This window comes from Uloborus diversus, chromosome 1, assembly GCF_026930045.1.
Source record: "Uloborus diversus isolate 005 chromosome 1, Udiv.v.3.1, whole genome shotgun sequence".
Taxonomy (NCBI): domain Eukaryota; kingdom Metazoa; phylum Arthropoda; class Arachnida; order Araneae; family Uloboridae; genus Uloborus; species Uloborus diversus.
The window spans coordinates 246,377,036-246,390,375 of record NC_072731.1 but is presented as its reverse complement, the minus strand read 5'-3'; the positions used below and the strand labels follow the sequence as shown (position 1 = coordinate 246,390,375).

The 13,340-nt window shown below is 34.0% G+C and overlaps 1 protein-coding gene across 1 annotated transcript in view; it reads right to left on the bottom strand.

The window, feature by feature from the left end:
• Positions 1 to 13,340, bottom strand: part of LOC129219766 (serine-rich adhesin for platelets-like) — a 67,229-nt gene that overhangs the window by 31,437 nt on the left and 22,452 nt on the right. The window contains exons 3-4 of the mRNA XM_054854066.1: positions 6,802 to 6,965; positions 26 to 2,849 (exon numbers count right to left, since the gene is read on the bottom strand). Of these exons, the coding sequence (XP_054710041.1) occupies positions 26 to 2,849; positions 6,802 to 6,965 (2,988 nt within the window). The remainder of the gene's footprint in view (positions 1 to 25; positions 2,850 to 6,801; positions 6,966 to 13,340) is intronic.

The window sequence follows — 13,340 nt, the reverse complement described above, 5'->3', positions numbered from 1 at the left end:
AATTTATACTTCAAAATATACTTACTTGAAATTAAATTATCAGCAGTACTTCCAACATGAACTGAACTTTCACTCTGTTTTCCTTCATGTGGCTCAATTCTATCTACGCTTTGACTTTCTGTCCTTTCAACAGGAAGAACTACACTAGATGAATTTGAGCTCACTACCTTTTTCACTGACTGCAATGCATCAGAAGTAAGACCTTCAGTTTCTGAGACTGCAGATACTTGTAATGGCAGTGGAGATTTGGTTCCAGAAAAAGTATGTAAAGTAACACTTTCTCCAGTTGAACATGAGGTCAATGTCATTACCTCTGACTTGCAAGAATCCCGAGTAGTAAAATTGAAAATGTTTGATGTGTTATGCTGCACAACTTGACTTACAGGTGTGTTAGAAAGGTAGGTATCATACGAGGTACGAGCAGTCATTTTTTCACTTACCTCAACAATACCTCCACCAGACATGGATATATTTTTTGCATTTGGATTCCAGAAATCATCTTTGACTTTTTTGTAATCTTTTGGATTGTTTTTAACCCTTTTTTCAAGAGTGTCTAACGTACGACCACTTAAGGATGATGCAATATTTGAAGCATCTCCTGTGCGAGAAGTTCTTGGAGACCGTACTTTTTTCTGACTAACTTTTTGAGGAGGTTCTACACTTGAATGTTCTTCTTTATTTGAAATATGTCTTGACTTAGAATCATCTTTCCTAGGGCTTACAACAACAGCAGCATTCGGACCACGAAGTGAGATATGTAAAGGAGGCACTCGAGGCTCAGGGGCAGATGAAAGAGATGTTGCAGAATTCTTTTTCATACCAGGTATACTTACAACAGCGACATCAATTTTTTGATTTAGAACAGGGTTAGATTCTTTGACACGTTTCTCCTTTGATTCAACATCTTTTGATTCTCTGATAGTTTTGGAATCCAACTTTAATCTTAGCTTAATTTTTTCACCAGGTATAGAAGATGTAACCAATGCAGTAGGAACACTTTCTGTCTTAGTCACAGTTTCAGTTTTCTTTATATCTTTACTAAAATCCACATTCAGCCCCTCAGTTGAGGATTGAGAAACATCAGTTATTGATTTACTAATACCAGAATCTGTATCAGATGATAAGTTGTTATCCTTTCCACCATCCGATAAACTCCTTTCTGAATGACTTTTTTCAGAAGTATCAATTTCGAAATCTGGAAAAGGAGGAAGAGAACCAATTGATTCTTCTTCCTCTTCATCATCACTAGGCATAGGTTCTAACTGTCCTGTAAAGGGATTAATTAAATGCTTTGTTTTGCCATCACTTGATGAAGGAGGAGATGGAAAAGGATTAGAATCTGGAGTGGATGTACTGGGTGTTGAAGGTGCACTAGACCTGTCAGATTTTATTGTACTAGCATCTTTAGAAACTTTTTCATTAATTTTTAGAGATGTGTCTTTTGAAGCAAATAATGACCTAGTAGGATTTACAGGCATTGCACGTGGTGCAGACATTGCATATGATTGCAAATTTGTTGATGGAGGTCTTGCAATTTGTGGTGCACCAACAGGAATATGAGTATGGAGAGGCAGGTTACCTGTATGTACTTGAGGCTGACCTTGTGCCTGTGGATGGATATTCGGCACTGCTCGATGTCCTTGTGTATGGCGAAAGGCAGAGAGTGCCTGATGACCTATTGGTCGATTAGTAGATACCATAGGCTGTCCTTGAATTTGTGACTGTAATGACACTGGTGGTAATCCTTGCACTTGAATATGAACATTCGGAGGTTGAGTTTTAACAGTAGAAACTTGTGGTTGGCCTTGGGCCATGGGATGAATAGTAGTAATTTGAGAGTGTGGTGGTGATAAATTACTAATAGGCACACTAAGAGATTGGCCAAGTGCACTGAGGGGATCAAATCCTCCAGGTGACTTGACACCTAAATGAGTTTGAAATGAAGGCGGTGAAGGTGATGCTGAAAAACTTGGTGAAGACACATTACCATCTTCAATTATTTTATCCTTATTTTTGCGTGGTTTTCTTTTACGTTTAGGGGGTTGGTTTGAAGCCTGAGATGGAGGAGGCATTAATTTATTGTTAGGCTGCAAATTAGATGTTTCACTTTGAAGCAAATTAACAAGAAGTGGACTTGAAAGTGCAACATTACCACGAGATGTTGATGCTATAACATTAGGTGGGGCAGTTCGTGACAAAACATTGTTAAAAGCAGAGTTTGATAATGTTCTCGGAATTTTATGTAATGTTGTAGTAACTTTTGTTGACGTAGGATTAGAAGAATTGAGAATTGCAGATGTCAACTGAGCTGGAGAGGAGGTGAATGAAATGCGAGGATTTCCACTTTGCACATGAACAACCGGCTGATACTGAGGACTTGATGAATTATTTTTTGTATTCATTGCATGTGTCATGCTAGCAAAAGGAAATGGACCAAAACCAGATGAGGATTTAACAGAAACATTTGGGGAAACACGAGAAGAAACAGATATTGCAGCAGAAGTAGTGACAACAGCGGCAGGAGGAAATGGTATGGGTTCAGTACTTGATGGAGCAATAACATTAGGTGAACGAAAGCCAACTGAAATGTCTGTTTTTGGAGATGATGTTCTTTCCAGTCTCGATGAAGGATTTACTGCAGAAGCAGCAGCCGTGGCTCCTCCAACAATATGTCCAAGGAACTGACTGATATTTTTATGAGCTGATTCAGCCGAACTAGGGCCAGGCACAGGTTCAGAATTTGGTAGGCTAAAAGAGACACTCGCAACATTGCCTTCTTCTTCGGATGTTTTTCTTAAGACTATTTCTTGAGGTTCACTATACTGGCTAGCTAATGTTAAAGTGATGACCTAAAAAAAAGTTAAAATTAGACATGCGAATAACTTTCAAACATATACTGTAAAATGACATTAAAATAGATTTTTTTTCAAATAAACAATAAAATAAACTTTTTGATTTTTAAAAATTTGAAGATGTTAATACATTTATAACTAGTGTTCCTGCTAGGCCGTTTTTGAAGGGCGCAGCGCCCTGCCCTTTTCCATATCAGCAGAATGCGCCCTGCCCTTCTTTTAGATCGCGAAATGTGCCCCGTCCTTTTCAAAAATAAGAAATTGCACCCTGTGTTTTTAAAAAGATGCCTCAACCATCGTTTCGACCTGCCGCGATATCGGGGCAATTTTATTTGTCCAGCGATCGTCTGCAAAAACGCTCATGTCTTATCCTTGCTCCCAGAATTTCACCTTGAAAACGGCCCCATAAACAAAAGGGGAAGCAAATACCTAGGCAAAGAGGGGATGAGATTCTCAGAATTCAAACAGGCTTATCAGTAGGAAACAAAGGCATGTTCTTCCTTCTACTGAGGGTGGGTATTTGAAAGGTTGTGGGAAGGAGTAGGGTCCTCTGGGAAGGGAGAGATCTTTGTTTCATTCCTTCCCATCCTTGATCGTCTGAGAATCAACAATGAGAGGGAATAGGACATTTTCCTAACATTTCAGCCCTTTGGGTCTGTTTTTCGTTTGCACGTGGAAATTAGGCCTGCTAATTTTAGCGCATTGCTAGTGATTGTGTAGCAATCTTTTCACATCTGTTTCTGGAAAGTTAACTTTCTGATTCTTTCCTAAGAAGAACATAGTTCAAAACTTACTGGGCTAAAATGCAAGGGTATTTTTTTAATATCTTAAGATTTTTAACCCCCATCCCCAGCACCCCCCCCCCTAAAAACCATTTGAAATGGAAAAATATCACATTGACTGGGTGTTCATTCAATTCTTTCCTTTTTGCTAAGAATTTTTATTATCTTTTTATATGTGTGTGTGTGTGTGTGTGTGTGTGTATGTGTGTGTGATTCATATAACAGATTATTTAAAACACTTATTGACACAATAAAAACCATACTTTTGACATACTTGTGCTTTTTTCTAACTAAAATGATCTTGCACTGTTTCTTTTTCCTTTATAAATATTATACAATTGGTTTTTTAAAAAAATCACAAAATTAAAATGCTGATGTATTAAATTTTTACAAAAATTGTCTGAGATAAAAATCTTAGCTTGGCCCAAGCTGCTTATGTATTGCATTTAGGAGCGCATACATCTGCCAACACATTTGTGTTATGAATTTGAACAACTCCAAGACTAGGAAATAGAGCTCAAATAAAGTCTTTTTAGTTTTGCAACTTGCTACCACTGCATTTTGAAGCACTGCACACAGTAATTTAAGTTAATTATTCTATTTGAAGTGTAGTATATTTAAAAAAGGAGAATTTACACTCATCACGATTTTGATGTCTACTAAAATACTCAATGGCACAATGCACATTACTAGGCAGTTTCTTTGGTAGAAAGGGGAGATCAGTAATTAAACACTGTTCTTCTTAAATTGAAATTCAAAGGGTTTTGAAATGCCTAGAATTTTTTTTACTCTTATAGGTAGTTAAAATTATGGCCTGAAAAGTGTTGAAAAACACCAAAAGCCATGTTTCAGTTTTTGCCAAATGTTCCTATGGCGTATGGAAAATGTGCTTAGCTTAGTTGGCATTTGTGTGTGTGTATGTGGGGGGGGGGAGGGGGTACTTTTTGAGTGGTGCATCATTGGTCTTGGGTGGGGGGGGGGGACACCGCGTTGAAATAGTGCCCTTATTTAAAAAAGGGCCCCTTTCAAAGGCCAGCACCCTGCCCTTTTTTTTCCTAGAGTGAACAAACACTATTTATAACCATACATTTATAAACATAATATATTTCATACACTAGATGAAAAAGTAACGTTTTAGCTATTTTCATTTTAGGGCAGTAGCTATTTTTTAATAATAGGTATAAGTAGATTTTAATAGTTTTAATACAAATGCATGATTCAAATTATATTTAACCTAACTACTCCCCTGCCCTCCCAGCTACAACTACCAATCCTTCAACTAACTCTAGGAAACAGTGGTACCAATATTTCCTAGAATTATAATTTTTATCCTTTTTAGAAGAAAAATTCTTAAAATTTGAGTTTTCTATGTTTATAAGCTTAGAGTCAACAAAAGTTCTGAAATTGATTCAATTGTTCAATTGGGATGAAGAAGGCAAAAAACCTTGATAATAAAGCAATCTGAACTAATGAATCCATCCAGCTTAGTAGGATAAATTCAATAAATATTCAATATTTTTTAAAAATTTATAAATTTTTTATAATGTTTAGATAAGATGTAATTTTGTTTCATGCTTTGCTGAAATATAAGATTTACATCATCATGTACATTTTAAGGATAAAATATGTTGAACGATTACTTTTCCTAACTATATTAGTCATGGTGCATCAGAAAAACTGCAATTTTTTTTTTTTTTTTTTTTGTTCTGAACTTATTTTAGAGAAAAAGTAATATTACAAGAATCTGAAAATCTGTAATGCAAACAGAAAGAGGGATCTACGTAACTTTTGCCAGTTGAAGTTAAGATTATATAATGCAGTGTAGTTAAATTTAGAGCAACACATTCCAAAAATGCAAAATTAATTAATAAAAATAAAATCAATGATTTTGTTAAGAAAAACACTTGATTTAAATCAATGATTTTTTAAAAAAAAACTTGATTTAACTTGTGTGTGCTGAAACTCATAAAACATTGGCATCCCTAAAGAAATCCTTATGCAAGGAATGGGAAAAATATCAGTAAGTGAGTTTCGGCCCATAGCTGAAAATTTTGCCCTTTTTTGAAGCTCTGTATTAAGACTAAAGGTAGCTACTTTTAAAATTTGAAAATGCATTAGACAAAATAATGTATTCACACTTATTTTGAAGTTTGGGGGGAGTATTTTCCTTAGCATTATAATTATAATGTATCATGTGTATCCAAGTTATTTCTTGTCATCCTGGATAGTAGTAATTCTGTTTGAAGTAACTATATGAGTCCCCCCCCCCCAGGCACAATTTTACTTATTCAAGGTTGTTACAAATAATGGCTTGTACAAACAAATGGGTGAATTATTGGTACAGTAAACTCCCGATTATCCATGGAATAGGGTGGCACGGTAACCGTGGATAAGCGAAAACCGCGGATAATCTGAATGCTAGGTAAAAAACGATACTTAGTGTATGCAATTGATAAAAAAATATTAATGACACTCACAAATACATTTAAATTATAACTAAAAACATTGCTACATTGCATCTACTAACATGGAATGTAAAAAATGCATGTAAAATCTAAAAGCGAACAACATCACAATCAGAAGTTTCAAAAAAAAAAAAAAAGTGAATGGACCCGAGGATAATTCGAGCCACGGAAAATCCGACTGCCGATAATCGGGAGTTTACTGTATTTCTTTTCAACCAAGTTCAGCTACACTGCAGACAGATCAAGCCTTTTACTGTTTCTCCCAGTCCAAAGGTAAAGATTCATTCAAGCATGGCCTTGAAACTTTACTCCCTCGTTTCCTGTATCCATTAAAATTTGATTTAAATGCAAAACAATAAAAAGTTTTTATAACTTAAAACATTATTACTATTGAAAAATACTAACATGCATAAAACCCTTTTTTTACATTTTTTAAAGCACCTTTCCATTTCAAAATTTCCACAAAAAAGTGCTCTTTTTTGACTGAATTAAAGTACCCTTTTATCTGGAAGCAGTCTGCTCTTCCTTTTTGTCTGGGGAAACATAACTTTCAAATATAGAAAACATACTTAGTAAAATAAAGGTTTAGTTTTTATGAAAGGAGAATTTGTAAATGAAGCTAAGGAACTAAATTAACATTCTTTCAATTGTTCAATTTACTAATCTTTCCCGATGAAAAAAAAAAAGTAAACATAAGTATACCTGGTCTCCTTCAATTTGAACTGATAGGATCCCAAGATCTCTTAATACTCTGTCTCCTCTTTCAGCCAACTGTCTTAAGCGCTGAGCAGCTTCTAAAGGGATGTTGAAAGTCACTCGCACACTATTCCACCGCTCAACTTTGGTTACTTTGATAGGATTTTCCTCTGGAAAAAGAAAACCAATGCAGTTTGCAGTACTAAAACTGCCCCAAAGAGCACCAAATACTCAAAAGCAATAAATAAATAAGAACTATAATAGTGCACAAAATGTAAATAATATGTACACTTCAAGTACACAATGTATACCTGCAGTGGCGGCTCGTGGGAGGGGCTGGAGGGTGCCTGGGCCCCCTCACTATTTTCAGACAATAATTTATATTTTTATTTATTTTCCCTTTTTTTGTGTGTGTACGTGCTTGAAATTAAAAAAAAAAATGGATTGCAGTTTTTCCTGCGCATAATCCGTGGATTATCAGTTTAAAAAGTGTAAAATTAATGAGGATTATACGCTGCCGCAGATTACCTGTTCTTTTTCTCCCTCAACACCAACGCAATGAACCGCAATATTTACAGCAGGATTCGCAGCAACTGTTACCCTGCCTGTATGCTGTTTATTTTACATCGCTTGAATATTTAGGCTGTGAATAATAAACAATAACAGTAACTGAAAAAGCCTTCATTAGCATAAGGTTAGACCGTTTGCTCCTTTCTTGACTCTTTGTTTTCAAGTAATTAGCGTACTATAGTGATAATTTAGAGTTTAAAATTAATTTTATCTATTTTCCACAAATATTTTAACACAAATAATTATGTTAAAAAAGTTTAACACTAGAAAGACGAAGGGGCCTGTGTGGCCCCTCGCGTAGTTTGTTGTTTAATAACTCGGATAATATCTAACGGAACTTAATGGAATTTTCTGACTTTTCATTATATGACACTATTTGAATGCTTGCTTAATCATTTAATCATTCGCCTCATAATACTTTAAATATTGATCCTTATAAGATAAATAAATACCTTTGTGCTGAATAGTAAAGTCAGACCAAACAACGTAAGTAGAAGCACAAATTTGTAAATTACAGCAGACACGTGTTTCGGCGTTGCAGGGAACGCCTTTTTCAATGCAAAAAATAATGAGCTTATGGATGAAAAGACATCCGACAAAAGCGTTAAGGCTTATGTCGGATGTCGGTTTAACCGTTTATCCGCCAATGTTCCAAAAATGGAGCATGATATTAAACTAAAAAACGTTTGATAGAATCCATGTCAATTCAACAAGGGGTGTAACATGATGGTCTCGATTTTTTTTTGAATTTAACATATGTTAAAATTCATAAAAAAATAAGATTTCCTGGGCCGAGATACAGGTTGCCAAAGATGGCGGTCTTCTCACTTGGGATTTCCGTCAAAATTTTTAAAATCCATTATCTCAGGAATGGTAAACATATTTTATTGCGATTTAATTTATTTTAAAGTATATTTTTTTCTTGTTTAAAAACATATGCAACATTTTGAAATATGTTCTTTAGTTTTTTTTTCACAGTCTTTTGAAAAAAAAAAGTTTAAAATAATTTTTTTGATTTTTCTCAAATACGTCAGTTTCAAAAATTTTCATTTTCTAACAGTTTATTAGTACCACTGAGCACTACATTCCCTGAAAAAGGAGAGCTTCCACTTTTTCATTTAACAGATTTTAGAGGCATTTGAAAAAACAAGGGTTTTTAAGGAACTCTTCACGTAATGACAGACAAGAAAATTCAAAAAAAAAAAAAAATTTTACAAGTGACCAGAGAACACTTTAAATTAAGTTATACAGCGAAATTTTCATATAGAGTCGCAATTTTATCGTGATATTGAATTTAGTGAGAACAAAATAGCATTGCCCGTAACTATTCTTTCGGCGCTATGCTGAAAGGGAAATGCAGCGAATTGGTTGGAGACCGCATTCTTGTTTTCATAAAAAATAAAATTTCTGGATAAAGTAGAGACTCAAAATGAAAATTTCGCTATATAACTTAATTAAAAGTGTTCTCTGGTCACTTGTTGTGAATTTTTTTTTTTTTTTAATTTTCAGGTCTGCCATTACGTAAAGAGTTCCTTAAAAACCCTCATTTTTTTCAAATGCCTCTAAAATCTGTAAACAAAAAAGTGGAAGCTCTCCGTTTCAGGGAACTAGTGCTCAGTGGTACTAATAAACAGTAATAAAAAGGGAATTTTTTGAAATTGACGTATTTGAGAAAAATAAAAAAAAATATTTTAAACTTTTTTTTAAAAAAGACTGTGGAAAAAAAAATAAAGAACATATTTCAAAATGTTGCATATGTTTTTAAACAAGAAAAAATATCCTTTTAAATAAAACAAACCGCAACAAAATATGTTATACCATTCCTGAGATAATGGACTTTAAATTTTTGACCGAAATCCCAAGTGAGAAGATCGCTATCTTTGGCGACCTGTATCTTGACCCAGGAATTTTTTTGGCCAAAACAAACAAAAAAAAAAAATATATCTTAATTTTTTATTATTTAATTTTATGAATTTTAACATGTGTTAAATTCAAAAAAATCCGAGGCCATCATGTTAACCCCTTGTTGAATTGACATAGATTCTACCTTTTAAAAGAACATGTTTCTATCAACACTTTTTAGTCTCATTTTGAAGTATTTTTTGAATTGTTATTTTACTGTTTATCTATTTAAAATTTTTTATTGCGATTTTTTGAAAATGAGTTTTTTAGTTTTCCAAAGCTTTTTCTAGGAATATTCACCAAAAATTGGCATTTTCAGAAAATGTGACGATATTTATTATATTCATAAAAAAAAATACATCAATGCATGATTTTGAAAAGCTTGTACAAATGTACAATGATATTTTCAAAAGATATGCCCTTTCAAAATAGCATGTTCCAATTTTGGAAACATTGGCGCTTCCCGGAGTCAAATTTTTGGGAAGTGAATCGCTAGACTCCAAGCAGAAAATTTCAAGTTTCGTTATAAATGATTCTCTAATTTTCTTGTTTTGAATGTACTCTCGTTCAGAAGTTTGCAAATCCACATAAGTTGACACTTTAAAAAAGGGTATAATGCTTTGTAAAAAAAGAAAATAATAACATTTTGACAGAGGAAATGACTTTGAACCCACACCTGCATTATCATGTGATCCTGAAAAATAATATAGTGGGCTTGTGATACCTCGTATTTTAAAAGCACTCTAATAAATAGCAATAATTGTTTTGAGCTAAACCAAATTTTGCTTGACGTGTTCCAGCTTTAGGGCTCTCCACAAATGTCACTCTTTGAGGGGGAAGGGGGAGTTCGTGAAACTGGGACAGTTTGTGACAATATGGAGTGAAAGGATAACAAGTGTGACATCATGCATTTTTTGCAAAAAAATATTTACAAAAGATTCTGTGACATGTGACAAGGGGGGGGGGGGTATGCTTAAGTGTGACGATTGTGGCAAATAGGTGGAGTGGGTCAAAAGTGGTAAAAAAAGTGTGACGACATTTACAGACAGTATTTGTTTATAAATGTCAAAGAGATTTGTTATAGTAGAACAAGCTGTGGCGCATTTAGAAACATTATCAAATTCGAGTTTATCAGACACAGAATATGCCAATTACCCCCTGATGAACCAGGCAATATTACTTAGGAAGAAGATATTTTAGAAAAGGATTTAGAGCTGATTACTGTAACTGATGTATGTGTACTGGTTGACTTTTTTTCACAAACACTGCTGAAAATTTTTCATGAAACTCAGAGGAAAAGTAAAGACTAAGATTATTAAGAAATAAAAGAAACAAATGAAAAAAAAATTGAATTTTCACATCTTGAATTCAAATTATATTTTTCACAATCACAAGAGTGTGTGTATGTAGGCATGTGTGTTTGTGTCTGTATGCAGGCATGAGTGTGTGGGTATGCGTGTGTATGTGTATGTATGCATGTGTGCGTAGGATATAGTCGCAACCTGGAGGCGGTTTTCGATAGGAGCAGCAGCATCGGGAGGTTCCGCACAAATTCATTCAATCATAAAATCTAGAAACTATATGACATGCATTTCCAAATATAGAATATTTATCAAAAAAAAAAAAAAAAAAAACTTCATGCAAAGTGCCAATGTTCTAAAATTGGAACATGATAAAAAACTATTTTTTTTCGGAAATTTTATGCTATTTCTGTATTTACTCTGGACCAAAACAGACATAAACTCAAAATATTACTTAATTCTGATCATCTGTCAGCAGTCCGGCATGTCATTGGTTAAGATTGATGTCAAAATTTCTGCAGAACGAAGCAAAAGATGACAATGTCACAGAATTGGGCTACGAACTGCCGTTTATACTGAAGTCTTCATACGATGTCATTTACGAGCTGAGTAGCGAAATGTCAAAAGGAAAAGGCTGAAAGGTGTGGGAGTACCGATAAGATCAAGTCAAGTGAAGTGAAAAAGTTGCGGAGATGTTGGAAACAATGCTCCTTTGGGACCAAGTGCTATAAAGGGGGCTTTTAAACAGAAAAAGAGATAAGAAAGCTGGACAATTTTACCTGGTGTACCTAGTGGAGTGGCTAATCTAGGTGCATTTGCATGGGGCTTAGCGGCAGGTGTGTGTGACATTTCATGATTTCTTTTTGTGCGGCGACATGTATATTCACTCACCTTAATGGGTTATTTCCAAGTTTGAATTGTTTGGCATAGTCTTTCAAGATGGAGATGGTGGTTTTAACAGTAATGTTATCATACCAAGTATGCAGTTTCCGTTGAAAATCAATGGCAGTTGGCAGACAGTAAGGTGGCCGTTTAATGAAGGACTTTGTATTGCCTTAGCATACAGAACATTTTTTTCACCACCTTTCTTGGCGAACTAAGAGGATGGCGGTTTAACAAGGTTCGACTGTAGTTGGTTTGATTCATTTGATAGCACTGGGAAAACATTAACAATGGATAATTTTTCTCATTTAAAACTAGTTTACTACTCTCCCTATAACTCCAAGGAGAGCCTAAAAGTTTTACAGACTTCAGTTTTTAAAAACTTTGAGGAACATCTCAACTCTACCTCTTCCTCCAACTTCACAAAATATAGCTTAAAATTAACTTTCAAGACCGCAATTTTGAAATAGATAGGAAATTTACAGATAGTGTTTTGATACTTCAGCTACGAAAATTTTTTGAGAGGAGCATGCGGGAACCCCTTTCCCTAAGTTTATCAAAGAATCAGGGTTACATGAGTTTCGACAAATGGTGGATTTAACCACAGATAAAACCAGCTTGGATAAAATCAGTTTTGTCTCATTTTGACCATAGGACATGACAAACAATAAAACTTAAAATAAATGAGTACATAATATACTGTTCCAAAATAAGAAATTTTCTAAAATCAGGGGCTACGTTAACGATTTCGAATTGTTAGCTGGTAAATTTGTGTGTTTAAAATAATGTAAAAGTGTTAGTCTTTGGCTAAGACTTTTGAGATTTGGCTAACTTTAACTGATTTTAATGTATTTTTGTTTGTAGAAACATTAAACCAGAGAATGAAGTATAACTTAATTTTTTGAATCTTTTGAAGATAAGATATTTTTTTCCTGTGGAAATTTTGGAGAATTTCCTGTTCGGCAATAAATTTTACACACAAATCAGAATTTTTTTCCTCCGAATTTCCAATTTTTATTGCATTTGGTGTTGTGGCGAATGTTTAGCATGGTCCCTGAAAATCAATATGCATACGAACGAAAATTGTGTCAAATGAAATTTTAATGCTGTACTAAACATTTTAACCTAATATTTTAAGGTTAAATGACCACTTTACTCCAACCCAGATCATTCACACATAAAAAAGAAAGTGCCATTAAGCTATTTAAATCCTTTTTTCTTCCGAAAATTCAGTGCTTTATTAATGTAATGTAAAATAACAATTTTTTTTTTAATTTTTAAAAGAAATTCCTGTATTTATTTACCTAAATTGAAAAACCTGTATTTTGCGACCACTTTACCCCACCACACAATATTCATCTAATGCATAATAAAGTTTCAAACGCAATGTTTTCTACATTAAAAGCAATCAGTTCTATGCTAGTTTAGTATATTTAGGGTTTTTGAAGTACTCATTTAAGGGAAGAGGAAAGTACTTGAAACAGAGCAGTCTGATTCTAACGAGGCCAAAAAAAGTCAGATGGCTTTTTTAGGTATGACATATTTTTAAAAAGCCGGGTTCTATTTTAAAGAGTCAGTTTTTACTAATCCCCCCCCCCTTTTATTGGACTACATCAGCAACCAAAGGATCTCTACCAACTCGAAGCTTTTCCAGTCGCTGAGCATTTTAGTCAGTATCCCCAAGTGAATTTAACAAATATTTAAAACAAACATTCATTTTCTATTACTATGTACACCTAGTAGCAGAAAAAACATAAAGCTGTGACACATACAGTAAATTCTTGAATCGAAAGACCATTTCTCAATTAGGATGGGGAAAACCACTTTATATGGAAAAGAAAATCATCAATGTTTTAAATTTTGCAAACATAGAATTGATGAATTTTTCAG